The sequence below is a fragment of the Botrytis cinerea genome, chromosome 9 (genome assembly GCF_000143535.2).
Source record: "Botrytis cinerea B05.10 chromosome 9, complete sequence".
Classification (NCBI taxonomy): Eukaryota; Fungi; Ascomycota; class Leotiomycetes; order Helotiales; family Sclerotiniaceae; genus Botrytis; species Botrytis cinerea.
The window spans coordinates 125,922-153,025 of NC_037318.1; the positions used below are offsets into that span (position 1 = coordinate 125,922).

The following is a 27,104-nucleotide window of genomic DNA, read 5'->3' on the forward strand; positions in this document are numbered from 1 at the left end:
TATCATCCTAAGCCTCCGTTTCTCAGGATTCGCAACGTTGTGGCACTGTTGAGCAGACACAATATGTTGGCTCGGAATATTCCAGGTAAGCTGTAGTGCATGAAATCCGGGGTCCTCCAGCCATTTTGTTATGCTGTAACTATTGTCGATCTTTACTCTTGCTGCGAAACAGTCATCTCATGCTTCTATAAATGGTGCGCAAGCAATTGAGGTCGCATTCTCTTGCAAAGCCTCAAGGATCGCCATCGCAAATTTGCACTGTACACATCTGGAGCTGAAAGTTTTAGTATAATTCACAATGATCAAAAAGACAATGCAGGTCATCACGTAAATGAGTACTGAAGATATGGATCCCAATACTTTGCGGAGAAATGAATCAAGTAGTAAATGACGACATTATCTTACATCCTGATAACTCATATCATGCAAATTTGCCGCAGTGTGCTTTAAAGACATGCCGTACATTACCGCCAATCGCCATTGACTTATTCTTTGGAGGCTCGTTTGAAGAACCGATGACATTGGGGCGTAAAATATGCCTATCACGCCGCAAAGGATTCGAAACATTACGCTGACTGGTTCAATTGACGTCAGTGGTTACACAAGAAAAGCGATCGCTTATGTAATTGGAACATTTACTTGTTTCGACAGGGCAGCTACATACTCTGGCACATTTGTTTCGAAGGTACTCGCAGCACATTAAAGACAAGCAAAACTTTAAGTAGTTTGCACTTTACACTATTGCCTCCCCACTCTCTTCCAAACTATCAGGCCAGTTCCACCTGCTTATTTAACAAGTTCAGTAGCAGAGACTAATCCAGAGCTCAAACGATCACCTTTGCCGCTGTTCAAGTAAGCCCTAACTCGTCATGTCTGATAAGCCGGACCTTTCATTGCCATCAAGGGCGCCGTCCATGGCACCTTATCTTGAACACACCCTTAACTTACCCCCAACGGCTCTGTATACTCTCGTCGATTTGACCGATGCAGAACTTGAAGACTGCCAACGCGAGTGCGAGAGTGAATGCGTCAAAGATGAGAGCTATCGGGGTACTTGTGTTCGTCTCGCTCCACAACCGCGATTCATCGGCCAGCCGTTGCGTGCTGTATTTGATTATCAAATCGATTTGGCAGCGCAAAACATCTTCGAGCCTTTTTACTTCATCGCCGTTGTGGAGAAAGATTGGAAAACTAAAGGTGTCGTACTAGTCACACTGAACAAGTTGGATGCCGAAGACTCCAATTGTGATGTTGATTCATTTCGCACTAAAGCTACTGATTCCGGATTAAATGTTGCAAACTTACAAATTGCGAACATGGGTTGGGACGAATTGAAAGATTTTACTGCGCTTCATTTCGACGAAGGAGATGATGGAGGCGATAAAATTGACAAAAATAAGAACGACGATGATGTTGATAACGATGACGGTCCACCACCACCAATCAAAAATATCCCTCTGGGCTACTACATTCCCATTTATATTCACTCAAGTTTACTCGAAGAAGATGTTGTTGCCAAGCTGGAACCAGGGTTCAAACATAAGTCACCCGAGGACTTGGCCTGCCGCGTTCAAGCCAAACTCACACCTTCATCCTCCTCACCCAGCCCAACATCTACTCAGGACCTCATCCAGCAAGCCGCTACTATTCATCCTCAGCGCTGCTCGAAGAACAGATGGCTGCACAAAACTCACATCCTGGTCATCGACACTGCCAACCCTGACGAAAACGGCATGCTGATGGTTAAATTACCGTCGTGGGATAAAAGTCACTCAGAAACGACTGGCAACATAGACTTGCGCAGCATCGGGAAGGAGATCGTCGTTACAACCCCTCCGCACATCCGCATTCCTTATTCCTGTCACGATGGTCTTCAGACACGTCTCCTAATCTTGGCTAATGGTGATGCTGATTGGCCATTGGAAAGTGTGCGCGAGCAGCCAGTCTTTATCGTCTTCCAGTATAGCACACATGGAAAAGAGCTTGGTTTCTGTGCCGACTCGATTGATTCTGAGGCAGCCAAAAGGAACCCTGGAGAGGAGAGATTGATTTATGCGCCTCAAGTGATCAAGCGACCAGGTCATGGTCTGGAGCAGATCAAATGGAGTTATGATGAGGCTGTGAAACGATTTCCTTGGTTCTGTCGTGAAAAACGTTTTAATGAGGGTCTTGACAAGACATTTTTCATCTGTATAGACGGCGATGACGTCGCTAAGACGGGGTTATTGCTTGCCCGAAGAAAATGGGATGGAAATTTATGGAACCGAACTCGAGATGAACTACTCGATTTGCCCATCGATGATGTCAAGAATGTGAGAGTTCCAGTCAAAGAGGCACTTGCTATCCTGGAGAAAGGGAGAATGGGTGAAACAGATGGGATGAGTGATAGCTTGAAGGAATTTTTTTTGTAAACGCTTCCAAGTGAGCATCAATACACTTGAAACGATATTGAATAAGTAATTTGATAAGACGATGGGGCCACAATGATTGATAAAGTGATGTGAACGCTCGTTCATCGTGTTATCTAAGTAATTGCCACCTGGCTTGATTTTCACCGGGACCTTCATCGTGTACAAGGCTGTCATCCTTGGTACCCTCGGTGTATGTGAAGTTGGCAGCACAGCCAACGATCTTAAGTTACAATCTGTTACATCCACCCCATTGGAAGAAATTTGATCAATTGTTTTATGTTAATAAATTTGGTATGTTGATAAAGATGTAGTCATCAATTATTAAATGAGTTGAGGCCTCGACTCTTACCATTTTAACCCCATTCCCGAGGACTGATCCTCAAGCAGCGAATCCCTGACCAATTCCTAACACCATATCTAATTTATATCGTTCTTCTATTCCCAGCACGTTTGCTTACACCGTTTAGAAGATATTGTAAACAAAATAGGTTGAAGAGAGAAAGAGTATGATTGATGGGGGCTTGTCTAATTCGCAAAGCCCATGACAATTCTATAACATTGATCTGTCCAACTTATCCTGTTATCTTCAAACCGCATTTATGTGAAAAAATCCACGTCATTTTCTAGAACTTGGCGAAAAACAAATCGGAATGTGATCGTGGAATATGCAGATAGTGGTTGGTGTCGTAGAAACGGCCTCCAATTGATCCATCTGCATTGTGTGGAAAATAGAATTCCGCCTTTCTATGCTCTCCTTGTAGTCCTACCTTTGATTCTTAGTTTGAACACATTTTTTTGTGTCTCTGGGGACTAGAGGTATCACAAGCCACCGTTTGGAATCTCAGCGGAGTGTCTTGAGATTGATTTGGAACTCTTCTGCTGTTTCATCCCATTTCCGATACCCAGATATCGATCCTAGATGGAATTGCTTGATTTATTATTGAGTACAAGAATCCAATAATACTCATTTCTATTCTTTTGAATTGTGCAAAGGTTTTGAACCAGCTTCAAATAGGCGAAGACGGTATGACTACCTTCGAATTCCTATAGTACTGACTGTCCCTCATACATGACGCGACATGTGAAGGCGAAAGCGTCGATGGCGAAGGAATTGTGGGCGAGAGACATGCTGGAGAGAAAACTAATGGTGCGAGACGTGGATATGTTCCTAGAGGGGTATGCGGCAATTCCTGCGTTTCGTTATCACTCCCCCCCAACCTCGAATTAAGACTCGAAGTTTCCTTGTGAATTGACATTGATTCGATTGGACTTCTATCGAACTCAATCCGTTCATCCAAATGAATTTTTATAGTCTCCAAGCTTTCTCCTGTAGTCTGTTGAGGTCTTGGCTCGCTGAAGCATTTCGTGTTAATTCCCATCTCGACATCATCTGACGGTGGACCTTTCCTTGCCACATTTGTGGGGATTCGCAATGATGGTAGTGATGAAACTGCTGCATTTCTGAAATGATTAGGGAAAATTCTCCGAAGTAGTGGTCGGAGGGTAGCGAGAGATGCGGCGAATATCGCTATTCCAGGTTCAACGGTCGACCAGACGGCTAGGGGGGTGCTTTTGAAGAGGAAATCTTCAGTAATCAATAGACTTGTGACGGTGGGAATACGAATGATGGTTGCTGTGCTAGCACTGTGCGACATGTGGCATTAGCTTTCTGTTCACAAGGTATGATAACAGGAGGAGAGAAGGTAAAATAAAGAAGAATGAACGCACATAGCACCACATGCCACGATTCCCCAGACAATAATTCTTGTACCTGTCGGCATCTGCACATTCCACATCATAAAAATTGGCAGTAAGGCCAATGCCCAATCACTTCCCGCACTCATAATACTATGCAGATACGTTCCACCCAAAATGACTTTTCTGGGCAAGCATCTTCCAGTACTTCTGACGAGAGTCGTAGCGTATCGTTCCCAAATAAGAGGTATAGGCCAGCACTGTATAACAATGCACCAGAAATAGGCAAAGCTGAAGAGTATCACAATCCACATGATGACTTTGACAGCGATTCGATGCCAGGGGATAACCATAATTCGTAGGTAGAAAAAGGCGATGGCAGTTTTTATTATAGCCATCGTCAATACATAGGCCCATTCACACAAATACCAGTACTTTTTATGAAGTTAGTCAAACTTCGAGTTGAATGATGGTTCATGTTCCAGGTGGGGAGGGAACCTACTCGAATTGCCCATATGTAATCACTTTCCTCCAGATCTTCTTGATGTCGTCCGGTACCATAGTGTAGTCCTACTAAAACGAAACTCGTGTACATGGTATAGAGGGCCTATTATCCCATGTTCAATTAGCTATCATTTTCTCTATTCAATTGAAATAATGGTGTATTCACACACCAAACTGAGTATCATCAACCAATCATCCCATCCCATAACTCTCTGCATGAAGTACCTGACATAAACTCTTAATGACAGCCCAATAAATGCCAAAGGGTAACACACATACACAGCTACATATAGCTGCCATGCATTACTTTCTGCCATTCCGAATCAAATTCCGAATATCTGCTATCTTACATATTATTATCGACGCAGAATGTAATAAGATCTTCATATGCACCCCAACATTAAAACAAAGCGCCAGGGGACACGCACATTAATACATTTCTCTATCGTCCCATTCTGGGAACGCCCATTTCATCATTGGCCCGGCAATCCCCCTCACATTCTTGGTACAAGATCCCGGAATTCCAAATGTATTGCTAACTATCAAGGGATTAGGGAGAGGTTCGTGCGTGTGCATTTGTTTAGCACGGAGCACTAATTGATGAACCCCCTCCGCAGATCATCGACCAAACGCCTCCCCAGCATAGATCGGAGGCACGGATGATCCCCACCAAGTAAACTTTTCCTCCATGTAAGGTTAAACCACGATATTCTTAAAGTGGGGGTGAATTCACGATACGCGTGGATAATTGAAAGATGATGATATCGATATTGGTATGTTGTTGTGACCCTGTCACCTTGTGAATGTTTATGTCGTTGAGCTGGAAGAGGTGTAGAATTATCAATACTCTTAGTTGAGGCCACTGAGGCTATACACTAGTCGGTTAGTCGCACCTCTCGTATTTATGCCCAACAACGCTGAAGTCCGAGTGTTAATTCGGCACCTCCGGTTTTGAGAAGGGTTTTCGTTATCTGTAAGTTTGATCCCTTTACTCTCAACCTGATTTGCTCGACAATGAAATTAAGTTCATCATAGTGTCACTATGGTCGTAGAATGAAAGCGTCAAAAGCTGCTGAAGCTGCCAAAGTTGCCAAAGCTGTCATTGGCTAAGATTCACTTCTTGGTGACGGTCGAGATCTTGCCGATCTAGTATTCCTCCTGTGGGAATGTTACATAATCAGATACAATTCTAGATTTTCGGGGATTTCTTCGAAAAGTAGATGTATTCGCTGTTGCCGAGAGTTTAATGGGTGGATGAATTTGAAGATTCTTAACTTTTCTTTTGTTTGACATATTTCTTACCTGCGATAATTTTCGTAAGATCATACAGATGTGACACTTGGAGGCGAAATGTAATATTGTTTGATTTATTTTGCAGAAGAATTGATGGAGTGTGTATTTACTGCACCTCTAGGTTGTGGAAAATGTTCACTGTGGGTTTCCAGGATTCAAGATGGAAAGGTAATAATTTGACGTTTGTTGTCATGTCATGTGGATGCTAGTGAAAGGTCATAGGGTCATCAAATAAAGGGGATTTTCTCGCTTCGAGGGCTCAATGTCTGTTACTTAGATTGGGGCTTGCTTGCGAGATAACTATACGAAACTTCAATTTTATTCACCAATAGGGGCATATGGTAGCAATTAGAATGAGAACTCTCCCTATGAAAAATGCTGAGATTTCTTGATAACATGCGTAAAAGCATGAGAAAATCCGCAACTTCCATGAAAGTGATGTTTACGAAATGCTTGGGTAGAGATCAGTCGATAGAAATAAAACCCACGCAATTATCATGTATGCTGCCCTGATTGGGACTTCGAATTAACAAAAGTCGGGTGAAAAGACTTTGGACTGTTGAATCAGAGAGGTAGTAGTATTAAAATTATGTTGCACATCGTAAAGCGGTGGAAGTAAAATCATCGAAAGTAGATTGGGAATCACATAGACTTGGACCAATGAATGGAGAGAGTATTCCTTTTTATATCATTATGTTGCATGTCATAAAGCGGTGGAACGAATTATAGTCTGGCAATACCATCAATTCTGCTCTTTTGATTACGGGAAAAGGGCGAGATTATGACCAATGAAAGGGCTGATCCGGAAATCTAGACTCAAATGTTGCATGCCATAAAGCGGTGGAGGTGGTTTTTAGATGGAGACCTTTGAATAATGAAGATCCATCCAACAAGGTAGATAGCTCCTGCCATTTAGCGTTCTTGCTGCATGTCGTAAAGCGGTGGGATCCTCTGCAAACAAGTTTTGTAACGGCATAAACGAAAAGCCACATAACAAGAGCGGAAGATCGCGGTTACCCGCAGTATCATCTATAGTGAAGGTAATTGGGAGCCACTGATGTAGTCAGTGTAAATCTTGAATATCGTATATATCTTTCGATTTGAAACTCATAATTTTCCGTTGAAGAAGATCATGTCTAGTCCAATAAGGACATTTAGTCACCTGCACACTTCAAAGCAAATCAACAGCATCTTTAACGGCATCGCTTGTAGGAGGCAGAACTTTCGAATAACCAATGATAGAGAGTACTCGTGACTTTCGAATTATAATGTTGCATATCTCGAGGCGGTGCGGTTATTGTCGGATACGTCCCAGATTTAAGGCCATCGTAGGAGAAAGTGGCAGAAATGGCATATAAACCAATGGAAAAAGACACCACCGACTTGCTGTTTGTATTGTTGTATGTCGTAAAGTGGTATGTCTGCTTTTAACACATTCATTCCTCGGCAGAATGATTGAGAATCAATCAGGACTTGCATAAGTGCCAAACTGTATCCTCAAGTAGCGCATCAAAGATGGCCGCTCTATAGATAGTTTATTCCGCCGGATGTATGGGAAGAAAATCAGTATCGAAACCATAAGATCTATCGTAGACTTTGTTTGAGTTACATCAGGTCAGCTTCCTGTGTTTAAAACAATATTAAGTTTCTCCCCAGAACTTGGAGCCGGCGCATTATTGATTGTTTTTTTTTTACCATCACGAAGACTTTGTTTTTCAATATTAAGGTCTAATGAAAAGTTGAAAGTGCCAATTTAAATGAAAATAATAATGAAGATGGTGCAGTTAAATTACTTGAGAATATTTAACATGCAGCAGATGTTTTGTCATATTCTGATGATAGAAAGATGTGAAAAAAGTAGTTTTCATCACAGTAAGACGGTGATCCGAATCTATCCAATACCCATTACCAGAATCCTCTCCAGACGCTGCCATTGTTCCATCTGTTATTACATCAGATTGACTTCGTCCGCAATGGAAGAAGAAAGCTCGTTGAAGCCAAAGTTGTCATCTTTCTTAGACTCATTTATTTGTGACATCTGTTGTTCCTAGGAATGAAAAAGTTAGTAGATGTATGGGTATCAGTTTGAGTAGAGTCAGAATTACTAGTTGATCGCTGCAATGACACACCTGAATTGACTTTGTCTTCTCGAGGTCTGCTGGTAACTCTGAGGGGTTATAAATATTAGAGTCTAATGGGAGAGGTGAAGAGGAGGAAGTAAGGTGCGGAATGAACGCTAGCGGATAACACGCAATCGATAGAAATAATTGATAGATATCTTGAATATTAACTGACTCAAGTTGATTGACGTCTTTGTTGTGTTTTTATGATTGTGATGTATAAGGCGCAGACAGTACGGCACAACGTGAAAGCTTTATGGAAACACGAAAGTGGGCAACTCCGCATTGGAAGATATCTTGTGTTTACAATTGAGCATATTAGAAACAACTCACCTTGGCTACCTACATGATGGTAATATTAGAGTACTTGTATGGGCCGCTCCGCATGCAATTCATATACCTCAGATGGCCCAACATGACCTGTTTTTTGTTTATTTCCTCGCTTTTCCTTGGATCTTAGGGCTGTGTTGAACTCAGCGTCATATACAGTAATTTTATCAGAATTAAAATACGCACTATCAGTGGTAAACAACAACAACTCTTAGAAAGAATAATGTTGCTCTGTTGATGGTTGTTACATTATAGGGTAATTTTGTTATATTTTGACACAAAGGTCCGAGCGCCTGTCGCTAAAAATCGCTACGAGCCCCTAATGAAGTGTATTTAGAAACAGTCATCTATTGGAAGTTGTGGATGTCTCATCATAGATGGTGGTTGTCCAAAGAAATTGAAAAGTTGAATTAAAGAGATTTTTTATTGTTTAGATACTGAAACGTCACAAAGTAAAGCCTCGATCGCAGTATCTACACCGAGAGCGAATGTGAGAGTTCAATCATGAAATAATTACCTTAAAGGCAGGAAGCTTTGAAAGGTAGATGAAATGAAAGATAAATTGTGAGTCCCTTGAAAGATAATTGTTGGATTTCTTACAGCAATGGTGAATAAATGAGCCCCCAACAAATCCTTCACACTGCTAACCCAAGATACTAAGGTCTAATGTTGTGACTGACCAACAATGTGAAAAGGCTAGAATGACTGGCTTAACCTTAAACCACTAGATTTTAAGATATGCAACAAAACTGATGAAAGGTGTTATGATGATCAATATACCCTTTAATTGGAAGCCTTGAACCCACGTTGGTTTTCTATCCTAAGAACAAAAAGTCGAGAAAGAAAGTGTCCAATAGCTGATAAATATAGACCCACGTTTTACATATACGGATGTGCAACAAAAATCACACTCTTGAAGTAATGACTAAAGGTTTCTAAGGCAGAACCTTTGGATGGCAACGGTACCACTGGAGATAGCGTGAATTCATCTCATATCAAGGGTGGCTAAGCGGCAAGTTCTGAATTACGAGGGGCAAATTGCTTTAATTACAGAACTAAAGAATTTGGATAGGATGTAATAGATTGCAGGATTGAAGCCAGCTCCAACCCTGTGCTTCAAGACGTGCAACAAAAGAGGGATATTCGTTTCTTGCTACCTAGCTTTAAAATCTGAAACTTTCAGACATATAATATTACCAAAAGGAGTCACCTGAGCCGGTAAGAAGTAGTTAGACTAGCATGGACCGTTAGAGGATCGAGTTTAAACAACCAACAAATAAGAATTTGCCATATTGTAACCCTTTGGACTGGCCGATACAAGGAGTGGCTTATCGTGAATGTGGGTGGGGATAAATCAGAGGTAGTAATTTGTTAGAAATCTTAGGAATCTTATTTTCAAAATTATGGATCAACATGGTATCGTTGACTCTGTGTAAGTTTCCAAAAATGGGAAATTCATATACAAGAGCTTCGAAAATCAGAACAACAGGCCCTGATTAGCTCAGAATGAATCCCATCACAACCTGAGATGACAACTTGGCATGGGGAGATATATGATAATTCCGTTGAACATGATTGAAGGCCACGAAATTTGTCATCGAAAATGAATAAAGGCTTAAAAAAGCAATGTGTTTTACTTTATTAAAAATGAGTAGTTGGTGGTGTTGCAAAAATTGGTTACAATGGTGTTTTGCAGGCAACAAACTATTATTGAACCATGTCTACTATATCAAATATTTTATCAAGAGGAAGTAATTGCAAAGGATGAAGAATACACAAAAAGAATAGTGAGGGGAAATTTCTTTCTAGGGAGAGGCTTGGCCCATCGGTGCCGTTTTCAGAATGATTGCAAGCCATAAGATATAAATGTGGAGGATCGTCTTACTTTCAGCTAAGAAGAATTTCCACGCCGCTTTCCTGTAGACGTGCAACATTAGAGCTTCCCATTAGGTAGTCATTATTTCACGTGGCTTTTAATTCAGACGTGCAACATTTAGTTCCATTTGTTAGGTAGAAGTACCTTGATAGACAGTACCTAGTATCGTAACCTTGAAAAATATAGGATTATCAAGGCACACGTGGGTTGTAGATATGCAACATAAGATCTTAAGTAAATATTGTGAATGAAACAGACAATTCGTAGTAACAGACCAGATCTTCTCTTGAATATCAGTGAACTCGCACTGTTCTTTTGGTGGGAGACTTATTAATAAGCTGAGCTTAGATGATTTGTAGAAAGATATTAAAAGAAGCCCTTTTCATCTTTGCATTAAGAACCATCGCATTTGATCACAATCTGCTTTCCGTTTCCCCAGAGTTTGTATCAGACTTCTGTCGTACATCTGACTATTTGAGGGATGTGCCATAGTTAAACTTGTGAATACTGGACTATGCAAAGTTCTTATGCTTCTTGATCATTTAAAGAAAGACCTATCAGACCATTTTCTAGGTAGCAAAGCTCAATCTCAGGTTCTGGTGCTGTAGTACCTTGCGTGAACTGAAGCGAGCAACAGACTATAACCAAACCTTCCCTTTTGGAGCGATTGAGTTATTGTCTCACGTTCTGAACAAATACTTGGGTGGTCGTATTGACAGCCATGTAGGGTTTCAGCGAGTCTTCGGGTTGGTGTTTGAGGTGTGCGGCGTGATTTTTCGAAGCAACCTTCAGGATGAGCACCAGATCACTACAACGCAAGTAGCGAACACCAAAAAATTTGCTTATCTTGACTTCAAAGTGCAATTGACCAAAAAATCAATTGCCTCGAGTCATTTTATTAGAAAGTGTTCTATTAGAAGAGAAGAAACCGCACTATCAATTTTTCACAATACCTATGTCATTTCTACGACCCCGCGGTCCCCGCCGCAAACTGTGACATGATAACGGAGAACCTGTAGGATTGCGGCCCAGCCCTACCATACATCCATACACCCACACATCCATTTATCATCATGTTCATCAGCGGAACCTGAAAAAAAAAAAACGCTTGACATAAATTCTATCTCAACTAAAGAGTATACCACCCAAACCATCTTTTGCCTTCCACCACTCCCACCACTTCCTCTTCTGCAATTGTAAGAGACTTTTGATACCTATTTGAAGGAGCAGCACACCCCTCGAGCATAAATAACTTACTCGCTGCGCCTCCTATTGCTACTTACCCAGGCTCCAACTGCCACAGCACTTACAAATTACTGCATTATGACACTTGATAATTCTTCATTAGTACCGATCTACTTCTCCGCACTTCGTATGCATTGAACTTTTCATTTTTCTTTTACTAAAAAGCTTCTAAGACCCCTTATAAATGCTTTCTTAATAGTGAAATTTATGCGATAATGCCTGAGAAATCAAATAGGATGATAGAGTCGCCAATTCCCATTCCGCCCGAAGTTGGTCTTAAGGTTGGGTATCCGAGACCTATCGGTCATCAGGATGGTTTGCAAGTGGATTGGGAGACACAAACGAGATATGAGGCAGCGCTCATACAGCGAGAAATTGTGGCGGAGCTGGAAGGAAACCGACAATTTCTAAGACAATATCGAAGAATATTGGGAGTGAGCGTCATGTGGTTCTGGGTTCTCATATTGGCCATTGTGACTCTTCTGGCTGCTGAAATTGGGGGCGGAATCGCCGGTGGTATGAAAAATAACAACAACAATAATCATTTAAAGTAAGAATTCTTGGTAAGGGTTTTCGCAACTATAGCTGATCTATGCATACTAGACATAGTCACACAGAGAGTTCAGAGGTTAAATCGCCATGTCAGGTTGATTCAGGGGCAAACAACAACTCTATACTAGTAGCGACATCACATCAGGATACAGTATCGACGAATTTCCGCCTATTTTGCAATCGAACTTTCGATGTAGCTTCGAGTGTACGTCTTATGCAGTTTACAATACCTGATTCTATTGCCAATATGGATGGCTATATGGAAGTATGTTTAGACCACAATGCAGGAGGATCTAACACTAGTAATAATGAGTTCAACGGCTCGTATTATGCTGTTACGATCAATAAAAACAAGACGACCGGACAGCAATGGTGCAAGTTGTTTTCAGCGACTGAGTGGGGAGTTGATGCAATTGGAGCAGACTGTGCTGTTAATCTCTCGCCACTCAGCCTATCTGACACTACTATCTTTCAGACCCGAGTGAGAAACACCACACTTACTTCGACTGCCCTTGAAGGATGTACACCTGCGTCAAGTGGAGGTTGCTTAGATGTATCCATAACAAAAGGGGTTGTAACGACTGCCACTATAGCTAGCCTGCAGTCCGTTGTTTCTCTCCCAGAGATGGTGATCGGAGGTCAAACCCTGATGGCATCAAAGCCAGCATCCACCACCTATTGATGAATGAATTTATCACAAGGGGGATTTTTTTCGGCGAATATAACGACAATTCTCGATCCTTGAGGTGATTTCTGTATATTAGACCTAAGTTGCAGCCTCAATGCAAGTTGTGATTATTTGAAGCATCGTACAATCATCTCTCTTTAACCACATCAGAATTAAATAAGATATGCAATCAGTAAACATCAAAACAACAAGTGAACTTGTAGTTGTGGTGAAGCGAATCCCCCCACGCCTGGGCAAGGAGACTAGAGAAAAGCTTTGTATCGGTCAGTACCGAATCATTCTTCCACGAGTCTGAAATTTCTGCCGTGAAGCTCGGTCTTCCGCTGCCTACCTGCAACAAGTTAATCATCCACCTCAACATAAGCATCGAGGACTCATTAGTAGATCTACTGTAGTCGTAAGAGATGTCTGCATCATATCCTAAGACTTTTATCAGAATTCACGAATATGTGCGTAAAAGAGGAACTTTGTTGCAACCTGCGAGTCAACAGCCACGACCGAGCAATAAGTCTTACACTCTTCCTAAATCAAAGGTAAATTAAAAGTTGCAAACTAGCGCGGCTACTACAGCTCATCGCCGTTAACTAGACGCAAAGAGTTTTTAGAATGACAATTCCACAGCAGTGCAAGTTGGAGAATTCTCCCCAATCATCCCAGATCACAAGGACCGCTCGCAGGTTAAAGAGATGCTCAAAACCCTACGTGGAGCTCGTGCATTCACGAGACAATGGCACGAGGTGGAAGTTGGAGTATTTTTTAGGCAAGACGCTTGATGTGCTCGCATGGTAGCTTGGTAACCAACACTTTTGGGTACACAAGTAGACCAGGGCCAACCGAGTACGCAGAATTCCTTATTTTCATAGCAATTGCACCAACGAAACTTGTACTTGCAGGACTTAAAGAATTCATTCACTTGATGAAAACGCGTTCAATGATTGCTCTCATGGTCTTAGCAACGGAAGCGGGAGCCTGAAAGAGTGATGGTGTGCTTGAGTGCGGCGGAGTCACTTCTCAGCAACAAACCTTCAGGCCCGGTTTAGTGCCAGGTCAAACCTAGAAACAATGATAGAGACCTACCAAGATTTGAGAGACGAAGTTCCATGGGTTTAAGAGTTGTTCTGTATCTCAATCTGCTAACTGTGATACAGAGCCTGACCTTTCTCTACCCAGTCATTTTCATGACTGCCTTCGCCCAAATGCTCACAGTGGATAATGACAAAATGTCTATTCTTTTCGTCTGAAACACCAAACTAAGGCCTTAGCATAAAGTCGGTGAAAGTTGTCCAGCGAAGAAACTATAATGACTCGATGAAGGGGCAGCCAACCCAAAGAATTCTTCATTCCATTTGCACAAAATTGAGAGCAAAAAGTCCATCTACATTTGCGAGATGATCTGAGAACATTTCATGGGATCATTATTTTACAACAGATATATAACCAAAACAAGCTGATATTTAGGTTCAATTAATGCAATTGAAGAATTGTTTTATCAGCGAGTATTATTTATGTTAATGCATCACCACGACAATATTGGGGTCTCGGGAGTGGAGTTGGGTTTCTGCCTGCCTGTACAGTGGCCGAACCGCGCCCGTGCCACGTCAAATTTACTGACGTCAAAGTAACTTCACTACGCGACGCGCCACTTCAACACTTCATTTCACAACCGCGATGAACTCAAAATTCAGCACCAACTATAGAAATGGAGCAATGGAGGAATGGCAGACGCGAATTGTTTGAGCAGTTGACCAGTATCTGTAATAACATCGAGCAGAACCTTGACGATGGTAAGGTTAACTCTTGATTGATTGGGGTTGTTTGCTGATCATGGTTGCCTCGCAGAACTCGTGAACGGCGACAATACAATTATTAGAAAGGATGAATTGGAAAAGTTGCGTTTGAAGGCAAGCTCCTTTGAAATCGATAACGAAGAACATGTTGCCCAGATCCAATCGACTGAGAATTCGCTACACGAGAAGGAATTGAGAATTAAGACTCTGGAGGATGATGTTTCAAGGCTCAAGGAGGAGCTTCAATCGAGTAAACATGCGGCAACTCGAGCTGATAGACTTGAAGAGGAGAACAGGCATCTTCTGGAGGAATTAAAGAATTACCGGAATGTAACTTCAAGGGTGGGAGATCTTGAGGAGCAGAACAAGAGGTTGTCGATGGAATTAGGCAATGCGGCCATGCGAGCAAGAGATGCCGAGCTTGCCAGTACCGACAATGAAAGATCGAGTTCTTTTGACAACGGAAAAGTGCCTTCGATTGGCCGGCAATCAAATTACAAGGAACTCGACAATGAGCGCAAGCGAATTAAGGAACAGTGGTTGATGCAGAAAGAAAGAGCAGATAAATATGCCAAGATTTTGCGAGAGAAGAATGCGCAATTACGTCGATGGGAAGCGTGGAATAACGAGCAGCAGATACCACATACAGACAAAGCTGATAAAGCTGAAGTTCAAGCGCAAAGAACCCGGAAATCGAGGTCAAAGTCGCAGGATTTGGAAGGAAGAAAGGCTATGATACCCAACAACCCAGGCCATGTTGATGTCGTTCCTCAGCCGACTGAAGTTTCTGGACCGAGTCCTACAAATGACCTTCTATCAAAGGAAAATAATCAAGAGTTTGATGTGGGTGATCATGGGCATGAACGTGGCCGAAATGAGGAAGCAGATCATGAATCTCCGCAACTTCCGAGGCATTTACGGAGATCTCAGCGTGTTACTAGTGTCGGAGAAACTCAATTTCTGCCTATTGAACCATGTAATTCGAGTTCTACTCAGGACCCAGAATCCTCACCATCTGGCAGTAGGGTTGTCGGTGAGCCAAACATAGAGACGCCCAAGATACCATCATCCGACGACCCCCCAGAGTTTATATCTGCTCGCCCGGTAAGGAAAAGAAAAAGGAACGAGCGTGAGTCACAAGAGAAACCTTTACCCAAGGTCAAGTTAGAGGAGCTTGAATCAAGTAGTCCTATCGCAGCTAGAATACTTCATGCAAGCGAGAGTCTTGATTTAGATGAAATTGGTGACAAGGTTGTCACACCGAGAAAGCGCCGTCGAGCATTCATACCATACACCGAAGACATCGAGAACCGAGTTGAGAGTGCGGTGACCGATGAGTTGTTATTAGATGGCGATATGAACGAGCAGAACCAAGTCCCTACACCTGTCACCATTGGACAGTTAGGAAGGGCCATGATTACGCCAGCGAGTAAGAGAGGCAAAAATTCAGTCGGCAAACCTCTACAATCACTTAGTACCAATCGTATTCTTCCAAATACAGTGGATCCCAATCTACCGGCCAAACGGCAACGAAAGTCAAGTGCTAACGTTCGAGGAGTGGAGGAAATACTCGAAGATGGAGAGTCAACCAGTCCCGCAAAAACCCCCGTGGCTGGTAGAAAAGGACGCATCCGCTCTGCCGACCTTCTTGATAATCTTCTTTCAAGCTCTCCGCCGACGAAAATCACCGCATATCCAACACCGCAATCTGTAACTCCAGAAGTACGATCAGTGATACTCCCACCGTCCAAGTTATCAACAGAGATAATGACAAGTCGCCTCGATAAACCCAAGACCTTAGCTACTACTCCACACCTCCAAAAATATCGTGAAGATTTCGACTCACAGGATGATACTCCGGTACCAGCAAGAAAAATGAATGCAAGCGACCAAGAAAATGGAATTGTGAACAAAGCTATCAACCGTTCTCGGAGCGTCATCAAGAAAGAGACTTTTGAATCAGAACGAATAGCATCTGTAATCGAAGAAGAGGCTGAAAACGTCAAAAACCCCACTGGCCGGGCACGAGCTAGTATCATGAGAGAGATTTCTAGACCTCCATTAAGAGGTTCAAGAAGAGGCTCTAGAGAAACCCCTTGCGAAGCAAGTAGATCGCCTAACATATCTACTCCGAAGGTAAAGGTAGGAACCTCTAAGGCACCGACAGCAAGTAAGGGAAGACCGAGGAGAGGAGTTGGGCGAGATCTTGACTTAGATGATCCTGAACGAGAGCCTTACCGATTACGACCTGTGGCTACGTTGAAACTTGATCACTTCAAAATCAACCCAAACTTCAATCAAGGTTACGATTATGCATACACAGAAGTAGTTCGTGGTAGGGATCGTCAATGTCTTCCCGGTTGTGTGAGAGAAGAATGTTGCGGGAAGCAATTTGGTGCTTTGGCACAAGCCCTTTATCCAGTAAGGGAAAATCCTACAACTTCACAAAAGGCAGAGGAAGATACACTTCTTGAAGAGTACTTAGGTGATAACAAACACAAGATCTGGACGATGGGAAAAGAAGAGAGAAAGGATAGTTTAGCACAAGCTAGAAAATGGAAAGCATCCAACACAATGGGGAAGCATAAATCTGTTATCCCGAGGAGAAGTACACCACCTGGATTCTGGGAGGCTGATTTTCCTAATACACAAGAAGATGAGGCATTAAAGAGGAAGCAAAAGGAGATAGAGCGAGAAAAGGTAGCCGAAAGATATGCGGAAGCAATGAGGCCGGGAGGTGCGTGGCTGTTCAAAGACGAGTGAACGACTACACAAGACTTTGTGATTCAAATGAGGAGTATATATGGGATGGGATGGATGTTTTCTGGGAGTATAGATATATCCATATAGCGTTGTTGGTGTCTCGATTTGTTGTGCTAGGTAATGGTAGCGGCTCTTTTTGAGATGCTGGCTGGGAGCATTGCGCAATACACAGTACTGCTATGAGCCTTAGAGCTGATATAAATAAAATAAAATGACTTTCAACATCACGATGGGCGCTTGGCTTCATTTAATACTCTTATCGGATGCCTAACGATCCTTTTTAGCATTGATAGTATATCATATCCTATTCTAACAGCTTCCTGTCCTTATCTCCTTTCCTCGCCTCTGTTTTCTCCTTGATGTGGCTGAACGTTTCGAAAATGTGGCTGAAGTGCGCTAAATTTAAATCGCGGCTGCGGAAACCACGGGCTGTAAACTGCGCAATCAATCATCTAATCGCGACGACAACTTTCAACAATTACCATATTTCAACAATCATTTGGAATCTTCTGCGATATACATTGAGGAATAATAACGACCACAGTCTCCGGCTCATGATCGCAAGTAAATCTCAAGATGGCTGATCAACCACCAGCAATGCAGCATGAGGACTCCATCAGTTCGCAAGATCCTCATTTACATGGCGACAAAGGAAAGACGAAGAGTAGACGGCCAGCAAGTGAGAAACCCATGATCTGATGCTACGCACACGAATTATGTACTAATCATACTTCGCAATAAATAGATACGGCATTTAGACAACAAAGATTGAAGGCATGGCAGTGAGTGATGTTTGATGATTATTGCACGATAATGAAGCTGACACGATGCAAGACCGATCTTAACACCAAAAACCGTACTCCCATTATTCTTCGCCATCGGAATCATTTTCGCGCCAATTGGTGGAGGGTTGTTATATGCTAGTAGTGTGGTCAGTAAATGAAGGACGGATTCCACAGGAGTGGTTTTGATAAAGTCATGTCTAATGTTCTAGATCAGGTCCAAGAAATTGTACTCGATTATTCGAAATGCCACACAGATGCGCCAATCTGCACGGACTACCTCGATACAGGCTCCCTGATGCCCGATGACAATGTTGAAATGTTTTTCAAAACACCTCACGTATATGATGGAACTCCTCCGCAATGGTGCAGACAAGATATCAACCAAACATACTACAACGGCAGTGTTGCGCATGCTACTGTTCCCGCTGTACAATGCCGGCTCACATTCCCAATCAAATCCGAAATGGAGCCTCCTGTTTTATTCTATTATAAGCTCACCAACTTCTACCAAAATCATCGACGATATGCTAAGTCCTTCGATTCCGATCAGCTTTCCGGCAAAGCCGTTACCGCAAGTACCATACATTCTGGTGATTGTACGCCACTCACGACTGTAAATGATAATGGTGTCGACAAGCCATATTATCCTTGTGGTCTAGCACCAAACTCTGTGTTCAACGATACATTTTCAAGTCCATTCCTACAAAATGTCGCAAACAGTACTTCAGGTGGCGTAGTCTATCCTATGAAGAACAACTCGGATGTATCATGGAGTAGTGATAGAGAGCTATATGGTCAAACAAAGTACAACTGGTCGGACGTCATTGTTCCTCCAAATTGGGTTGAGAGATATCCAAACAATTATAGTGACGATTATCATCCCGATCTCGAGAACGATCAAGCATTCCAAGTTTGGATGAGACTGGCTGGTTTGCCAACATTTAGTAAACTGTTTCAGAGAAATGACGACGATACTATGACGACTGGACAATATCAAGTCAACATCACACATCGTAAGCTTTAAATCTGCAATGTTCTATTTTTTATTTCCTAACAATCCACAGTTTTCAATGTTACCGAATATGGCGGTACTAAATCAATCGTTCTTTCAACCCGTACCGTTATGGGTGGTAAGAATCCTTTCCTAGGTATCGCCTATATCGTTGTTGGAGGTTTATGTATCCTACTCGGTGCACTTTTCACCGTCACTCATCTTATAAAACCAAGAAAATTGGGCGATCACACATATTTGAGTTGGAATAACGACAACCCTACAACGGCGACTACCAGTGGACGTGAAATGGGTGCGAGCATGGGATAGACGCTGGATCGATATCGAATCAAAAAAGGGGACGTGTAAAATAGTGATGGATGATGAGATATGAGGCAGGGTTGTTGTATTCGAACATTTTCTTCTACGTTACCAATGGGCAATATGGCGTCTAGGTATTATGAGCTTTTGATCTGTGCTGCTTTTGAAAAGCATTCTGCGATGCGAGGAAAAGTGGGTGGAGGGAATCTTTGGCTGGACTGGGGAATCAATGGGTGCTATGAATATTTTGTGCTCTTATTTTTTTGAATTAGAAAGAAACTTATAACTTTGAAATATACCACAGATGAAACTTGTAAAGGCGAATGGACTTCTGGTGTTCTCGAATAGCCAAACATATTTTCTTAAGTATTCATATGCCAATCCTCGATCCACTATTGAAAGCCATGTCATCTCCGATACTGATGCTGCACCAAATGCGCTCTAGAAATTGTGACAATTAAAGAAACAGATATTCGTTTCGGTCTGAATGAGAGACCCCTTTTCTACATCAAGATCGATGATTTCCACTAGCAATAGCACGCTATGGATGAGTATCCGTAGTCGGAGTATTCAGGAGAAGATATTTGGTAGATACAGAAAGTTCTTTCTCTCGAAGTGTTTTTATAGGTGGTTAGAAAGTCTGTAATAGCGGACCTAGCGGTATATGTCGATGAAAACAGACATCGACAAGACGTATTTGCTGCATTTTTAGCATGAGGCTTTGATAAATGCATTTTCTGTTGAGTGAAATTTCAAGAGAACTTATTACAGAGGGTAAATGGAGTGGTTCAATCTGGTAGATTTGGATAAAAACTTACCGGAAGGTCACATTTATTTCCCGTTTGTCGGCTTTGGGCCCCTGCCTTCCTGATTCTATGTGTGCTCCCTACACGTATACTTGGATACGGGATGAAGACGTACTCTTGTCATGAATCGATGAATCGTGATACTCGAATACACGAATCTATGTTGATAGTGATAAGATGTCACCAAAACTACCGATCTCACATCTACGGGTCAACGGTCAAGGCATAATAGAATTCGAGTCTCTACAAAATTACTCACACCGATAGCGGTTATTTCAAGCCAGGCCACATTGAATGACGAATGAGTTTAAGATTAAAGATTAATAATGATTAAAATGTTCCTGTATAGTAGTCCTCCTAGTGATATTCTTCACACATATCTATTGAAAGAAACCAGTAGATTTAACTTCAATCTGCCTCCTGAGATCGATTTATCTTTCTTTACTGGCGTGGTATATCCATCTTACCCTACTTTTTACCCGTCTAAATTTTGTCCTGACGCATCCACGTCGGCAGAGTCTGTGGCTGTCTTTAATTTTCTTAGTTCCTGCAGTTCAATCTTAATCCCGTGGCTCTGCTTCGCTCCCCTCCATATCATCAAAGTATTGTATTGATTGCTTGCCGAAAAGAAAGCTTCCATAATATCATCAACCGTGTCGATGGGCACTCTTTTACTAGATTTATCAAGGCTCCAGCAATTGTTGAGAATCTCAAGACCACCTTCTTTCTTGGTTATTCGTAATTTACCACGCGCCTTAGATGGCGATGAGAAAAATTTCAACAGGGCTGATTTTGCTCTATTTCTTTCGGATTCGGGAGTTGAATCGTATTGGATTGTATCTGAGGAGATCGGTGGAATAGGATTGGTAATTTGGAGATCTTCATCGAGGTGAGAGAAGCGAGGAAAGTTTTCCAATATTTCAAACATGCCTGGCTCTAAATCATTCACACTTGAATTTGCGGGAAGTTTAGAGCTAATCTCGTGTTCGGCCTCCTTCTCAGATCTCATCAGAGTCTTGTCTTCAGATGACCAGGAGAGAGGTTTATCAATGACCAAGGGGGTTTCTTCTATGACAGACTTCTCCCCACCCGGTGCCAAATCATCTTCGGGATTTGTCGATCGGAAGGTAGCCCGAAGGGCTTCCCGCTCCATACGTGGTTCTGGTCTCATGATATTCTTGTCTTTCTTTGCGACTTTCGTATCCTTGATCGATCTTCTAGACATTGTATTGTGCATTTTACAAGAGGTCATGATGTCAGAGTGTTCGGTTTCGAGATGGTGGAATTCCTTGCGTAGTGACTTTCTTGATGCTTGAGATATGGTTCTTATATATGTAGTAGAACTAGATTATTCGATTCGATGAAAGGTATTGAGGGGTCGTTTGATGAGTTGTCTTGAGAACGGTTGTGACAGTACGGGGGATGAAGCATTTTATTCACATTGGGTCGGTAGAAATAGCCGGAAAGCCGTAGCACCTTTTAGTGTACCATTAACTTCATCAATGATCACCGGGAGCTATCTTCTACGAGTAACGAATCAAAAGCAATCTTAGCCAATGATTACTTCGTTGTAGTTGTGGAAAAGTGGGACTAACCCCCTAGCAAATACATTAGAAGGTCTCTAGAAGGCGTTAGTCAAAGACCACATATTATTTAAAAATAGCCTAAGACAACTGGTTTGGATAGAACTACGTCATTATTATTTTTCATGAAACCTTTTCTGCTGTGTCAGTGTGTTACCAGAATTCAGACTGCTGTTATGATATCTTCTTGTCATCGCGTAATTCAGGGGCGGCGACAGATAAAGGATACTGGAAGATTTTATCGAATACTGACAACAGTATCACTAACTACCTATTGCCGTATTTTGTTGCTCAGGGAGTTTACTAGGAAAGGGATCATCTAGTAGATTTAAGCATGTAGAAAAATGAATTTTGAATTGTAAAAATCACCTGTCAAGCATGATGCGTAACATGCGACAATTTGTGCTGTCGTGGAGGAACGTCTCAAGATACACAGATCGCTCAAGGTAGCGAATGGAAACAAATCCGAGGCCGTGAGATTGATACAGTACGGGGCTCATAGGCTCACAGGAACAGATGAGATATGATGTGGTAAGAAGATAAACCTAAAACATATGCGTATATCACGAGTGTTGTTGAGAATCCTAGTGAAAAAACAATGAATGTACGATAGAAAGTTCGAGATCAATCGAGGATGGAAAAGTGATAATCAAAGTTTGATTGCATCCTAATAATCAAAGTTTTTTGTGATCGTAATCAACATCAGATTCCTTTCAATTCTATGCGGATATCAAGTCTTTCCTATGGTCGAATTATATTGATGACTTCTTCTCCCTTCCCCCCAGCACATTGCTCCAGTAGAAGATTCCCATCTATATCACCTTACCACCTCACGACCTCCATCATACCCCTAATATCTAACAAGCCATCTCCATCATACTTGTTAATTCGCGCCCACTTCTCACTTACCATCCATCCATTACCTCACCCACTCCATCTTACCCTCCGCACTCATACGGAAAGAAACTCACCCAATTCCATCATAATTTTTAGTCTACTCAATCATCAAACCTCAATCTCGCGAAAGATGACTATGAGCATGCACATACAGTCAAACAAAATTTCCAGTTTCAAATTCTCAAATTCACATCACACAAGCACCAAAAGCTATCATGTAATCTCTGTAGGTAAGAATGATTCATTAATTTGAATGATAAATAAATCTTCAAATCCTTAAGAAAGAAAAACTATTTACTTATATATCAAAACTATTCCCGTGCAGGAGGACGTATCACTCCAATCCAATCCACTCGCATCAATTCCATTGGTATGGCGATCCCCCCATTCATCCGCTTTCATTCCAATCGTCTCCATAGAAACATAAAAAACAAAAAGGTATCGCAACAACCAATCGGCTGATTCCGAACTCCATCATAACCCATAAAAAATCAATAAGCTGCTCATTTCTGAGACCTCGAGCCGAACGCCAATTCCCTTTCCAATTCATCATCTCCACCCGAATCATCAAGTTCGCCAACTCACATGATCACTCTCCACTTGACTTCCCTATCTCCCGTAATTAGGCTTCCTTGCCATATTGACCACTGGGGGCGGTCCATCTTCCAACGGATAAGGTGCTACAATTCCATTTCCATTTCCAATAGGTCTCCTCTGCATAGCATCTCCAGGCCTCTCCCCATTGATCGGTGTCTTCGGTGGTACCGGCGGTGGACCCGAAACTCTCCTTGGGTTTCTCGGAGGCGGATCCGAGATTCTAATTTCTGGTCTAGGATATTCATCCAAACTCATGATTGCAATTTTGTCAGACCCAGACGCCGTGCGATATTCTGATGGGGTTGGAGAACTAATCGTTAATCTATCGCCATGGTCTATTGGATGACTCAAAGGAGATGAATGTGGTGATGAATGATCTATAGACGAGATTGGCGAAAAAGGATCATTCTTGACAGAACCAAGAGGAGCAACTTCAAGACTATCATGATGTCCTGATTCGTAACTTGGTCTTGGAGATGGTGTCCAAGCTGCATTACCGGAAAGAGGTGTCAAGGAAGGGACTTCAGCTGGGAGTTCCACGGCCAATGGATTAGCTTCTGGAACATCCGGTAAATTTTTATAACTTTCTCCTCTATTACCCATTGATGGTACCCTCATATGACCATTAGCTCTCTGAATCGCTCTGTGAATTTTTGATAACTTCACAGCTGCCTCGATATTCATTTTTTGAACATCGCTTTTGCCAAGATATCTTCGGGTACCGGTGCTTATGTCTGCGAGGCGATTCCATTCATTCATACCAAATTCTCCTACACCGATTTCCACATTTAGTCGATAATAATTTTCAATATTCACGCCTCGTTTGCTTAGATGTTCTTCCTTCATGTATTGATGCGTGGTTTCGCATCCTTCGATTTTAGCTATCAGTCGCCTTCTGGCATCTGCGAATTCGCCCAAGAAACCTTCATACCAGATATGTTGGTTCTGATCGCTTCCTGGTGGCCTCTTTCCTGTCCCTATGCTGACAAAGACACCGACATCTCGACCAGGCCATTCATTTACTGTAGCTTCATCGAGAGCAAATGGCGCGGGATTATATTGGCCAGCTCCTTCGTCTATAAACACTGACTGTCCGATTTGAATGGGCTTGAATGCGAGTCCTGTGGCTGATGTTGCTCTTCCTGCTTCCCATATTTTACAATCGTATTCGGGTGATGGCTCTTTTCGTGAATCATAGGATCTCAATATGGCTGGCATACCACCTTTGCGCGTACCTTTATAAATTGCCGTTACGGCACTATTTTATGTTAGCTATATGTGTTTTTGAGGGCTTCCAGTAAAACTTACGTCTTGGTCCTTTCTGGACGATTGTCATATAATCTAGCGTTGGGATTTCCCCACCTTGACGACATGTATGGCTTATTTTGGTAGCTCGCAGGATTTCTGTTACTGAAACTTGCGACACTAGCATTACTTGAATGTCGTCTTGGTTCTCCTCTCGCTGTCGGGCTGAATGGGCTAATCGGACTTCCAGGAAACGCGGATCCTGTCGCGGATTTGTCCCCATCATTTCCTTCCTTCTCGAATAATGTATGTTCTCTAACACACTCCTTGATCGCTTCCTCCAACTTCGAAGCCTTGAATAAAGTCGATCGATATGGTATACCCGCAATTGTTTTGTCCGTTTCGAAAACTTTCCTCGTCATTCGTACATAAACTTCTTTACAAGTCTCCAAATCTAATCGCAATCTGCCAAGCATAATCGCGATTAAACCGCCCGTTCCGGTACCACATATCAAGTCGAAATGGTCGGCAGGTTTTGGAATTTGATCTCGTCGGGGCGCTTTTCCTTCGATCTCGACATAGGTTCTATGCATGAGCTCTTGAATAATTATGAGCATAGAATATCCTCGTACACCACCTCCATCTACACAGTTTTAGTAAGTTGCGCGAGGGGTTGGGGGAGTGCTGGCTTTACCTAGAGATAATATACGTAAAGGAGGACCCTTTGTAGTATCCTTCCTCTTGACCACACCAGTATCAACCATCGTAATTGTGAAGCTCTGTACGAATGCCCAGTCTAGTTGTTTCTTTTTCGTATCCTTTTTGTATCCTGTTGGTGAGCGGGAAACGTGCTAAGGTTATTGTTTACTGGAGGTGAAGTGGGGATGCTGCAACAGAACAAACGAAGAAGGTGGTAGAGAAGTGGCGCAGTCGGATCTTTTGTACACACACAGTCGTGATGATTTTCTCTGGGGTTCTGGCTATCTTATCCGACAACGTTGGAAAAACAAACAAAAGATGACTAGATTTATGCAATGTGTTACTAGACTGTCTTCGCACCGTACCGTGTCGAAGGTATTCAGGTTCCAGAGCTCCAATGTGACATGAAGATCTAATATCTGTTTATAGATTTTCTGAGGTTTTGAGTTTTGCAGTTTCGCGTGCTCTCCCTTGAGGTTAGACGGAATAGAAGCAACAAACCCCTCCACAGAGACGACGATATGCACCTAGTGCTTAGTGATATCTCTCCTCGCTCGCACTGGCTGAATCTTTTAATATATTGTGACGCACTTGTTTAAATCTTGAGCAAGACCTTTCATAAAGCTATGGGGTATCCTAGGGGATCTTAGGGGATCTTAAGGCTGCAAATCCTTGAAGTAACATTCAATAAATGCCGAGCCGCCCGTGTGAAACATATTTGATAATTAGGTTTGTTATTATCGTCTCAAAGATTTTCATTGGTCGAAGCTACAGGAAGGTGGCCGTTCTAACGTACTTGCGAAGTACTCGATGATTCTGTTCTATGGGGAAAACTGCAGGGCAGCCACATGAACTTCTCCTGACTATCAATTGCTTTTGCCCTTGTGTTCATGTAAAAAGCAAACATATGAGGTTACTTTGAATGCATTTGCTCAATCAAGGCTACCTTATCCGTACCTAGAAGCCTAGGTGCTTGCACGCAGCGAGAAGCAATCAACTTGAATAAGAAACAGAACTCTTCCGATGTATCCGCAACGGTTAGAGGAAGGATTGATGCGTATTTTTGAATGGCTAAGGTTACTTTCTGGAAGTGTCCATACGAAGATTCTACAGCGAGCTTCCTTTCTAGCTGTTCGCCCGAAGTTACTCATAAGTCCACCACGACTACTTGGGAAAAGATATCCAAGAGTATCTTGCATAACACTTTTACATCATTGGTTCCTTTTACCTTGACTAGATGACGTTCGAGTATGGATTTACTAGGTTTCTTCAGCTGATTTGTACGCCAAGAATTACGGCTTTGGTGGATGATTATGAAAGTCTGTGGCGGTGCATTTGGAATCCACACAACACTTACGACTTGCAGCGAATGACATATCCGTATGCGCAATATGAGATGCCGAGAGTGCCTGATCCGAAAGCTATGAAATCTTAATTTACAATCAATTGTTCACGGCCATTCTACAGAGTAAAGTGCTCACTGTGAATGAATGGGCTAACGTAATTTAACATCGAGTGGCCCATATCATCGAGTGGCCCACTTCAAAATACATACAAAATTCGTCCGTGCGTAACCGTGCACTTTCTTTATTTATTGATAGAATTTTTAAAAAATTGAAATTAAAATACTTGATTATATAAGTATTATAAAAATCTAATTTGTTTTGGAAAATTCAAATTGATATATGAGTTATTATTAAAATAATATTTTTGTAACGAAAATCGTGACAATTTCGATTTTTTTTAAAATATAATAGAAATATTTATATAAAAACTAGATTTTTAAAAAACTAATTTTTTATTATTATTTAATATCTTTTTCTTTTACAAAAATAATGTTTGGTTATTAAAATATAGATATTAGAAAAAGCTTAATATTGGTGTATTTTGAAGTGGGCCACTCGATGATATGGGCC

General features: G+C 42.0%; 7 protein-coding genes across 9 annotated transcripts; 4 read left to right on the forward strand and 3 right to left on the reverse strand.

Moving 5' to 3' along the window:
* Nucleotides 1–318: 318 nt before the first annotated feature.
* Nucleotides 319–2,483, forward strand: BCIN_09g00310 (hypothetical protein). Its single transcript, XM_001552576.2, has one exon. It carries the CDS (start codon nucleotides 870–872, stop codon nucleotides 2,409–2,411), a length of 1,542 nt encoding a protein of 513 aa, XP_001552626.1. The 5' UTR covers nucleotides 319–869; the 3' UTR covers nucleotides 2,412–2,483.
* A 179-nt stretch (nucleotides 2,484–2,662) lies between these two features.
* BCIN_09g00320 (hypothetical protein) lies at nucleotides 2,663–5,004 on the reverse strand. Of its 3 annotated transcripts, none has more exons than XM_024694851.1 (5): nucleotides 4,890–5,004; nucleotides 4,781–4,835; nucleotides 4,609–4,713; nucleotides 4,140–4,540; nucleotides 2,663–4,055 (listed from the first exon to the last, which is right to left on the reverse strand). In XM_024694851.1, exons 1-5 carry the CDS (start codon nucleotides 4,925–4,927, stop codon nucleotides 3,419–3,421), a joined length of 1,236 nt encoding a protein of 411 aa, XP_024550644.1. In that variant the 5' UTR covers nucleotides 4,928–5,004; the 3' UTR covers nucleotides 2,663–3,418. The 3 variants fall into 3 exon arrangements, with proteins under 3 accessions (XP_024550644.1, XP_024550645.1, XP_024550643.1); XM_024694852.1 differs by having other exon boundaries at nucleotides 4,886–5,004; XM_024694850.1 differs by having other exon boundaries at nucleotides 4,781–5,004.
* Nucleotides 5,005–11,674: 6,670 nt separating this feature from the next.
* Nucleotides 11,675–12,756, forward strand: BCIN_09g00330 (hypothetical protein). Its single transcript, XM_024694853.1, has 2 exons — nucleotides 11,675–12,024; nucleotides 12,078–12,756. Exons 1-2 carry the CDS (start codon nucleotides 11,690–11,692, stop codon nucleotides 12,706–12,708), a joined length of 966 nt encoding a protein of 321 aa, XP_024550646.1. The 5' UTR covers nucleotides 11,675–11,689; the 3' UTR covers nucleotides 12,709–12,756.
* A 1,591-nt stretch (nucleotides 12,757–14,347) lies between these two features.
* BCIN_09g00340 (hypothetical protein) lies at nucleotides 14,348–17,528 on the forward strand. The gene is made up of 2 exons (XM_001552581.2): nucleotides 14,348–14,498; nucleotides 14,554–17,528. Exons 1-2 carry the CDS (start codon nucleotides 14,414–14,416, stop codon nucleotides 17,262–17,264), a joined length of 2,796 nt encoding a protein of 931 aa, XP_001552631.1. The 5' UTR covers nucleotides 14,348–14,413; the 3' UTR covers nucleotides 17,265–17,528.
* Nucleotides 17,529–17,704: 176 nt separating this feature from the next.
* Nucleotides 17,705–19,718, forward strand: BCIN_09g00350 (hypothetical protein). The gene is made up of 5 exons (XM_024694854.1): nucleotides 17,705–17,943; nucleotides 18,010–18,046; nucleotides 18,099–18,195; nucleotides 18,264–19,062; nucleotides 19,114–19,718. Exons 1-5 carry the CDS (start codon nucleotides 17,841–17,843, stop codon nucleotides 19,368–19,370), a joined length of 1,293 nt encoding a protein of 430 aa, XP_024550647.1. The 5' UTR covers nucleotides 17,705–17,840; the 3' UTR covers nucleotides 19,371–19,718.
* A 785-nt stretch (nucleotides 19,719–20,503) lies between these two features.
* On the reverse strand, nucleotides 20,504–21,547 carry BCIN_09g00360 (hypothetical protein). The gene has a single exon (XM_001552583.2). The coding sequence runs from the start codon at nucleotides 21,417–21,419 to the stop codon at nucleotides 20,643–20,645; it is 777 nt and encodes a 258-aa protein (XP_001552633.2). The 5' UTR covers nucleotides 21,420–21,547; the 3' UTR covers nucleotides 20,504–20,642.
* A 1,325-nt stretch (nucleotides 21,548–22,872) lies between these two features.
* Nucleotides 22,873–25,779, reverse strand: BCIN_09g00370 (hypothetical protein). The gene is made up of 3 exons (XM_001552584.2): nucleotides 25,184–25,779; nucleotides 24,553–25,132; nucleotides 22,873–24,502 (listed from the first exon to the last, which is right to left on the reverse strand). Exons 1-3 carry the CDS (start codon nucleotides 25,251–25,253, stop codon nucleotides 23,257–23,259), a joined length of 1,896 nt encoding a protein of 631 aa, XP_001552634.1. The 5' UTR covers nucleotides 25,254–25,779; the 3' UTR covers nucleotides 22,873–23,256.
* Between the last annotated feature and the right edge of the window lie 1,325 nt (nucleotides 25,780–27,104).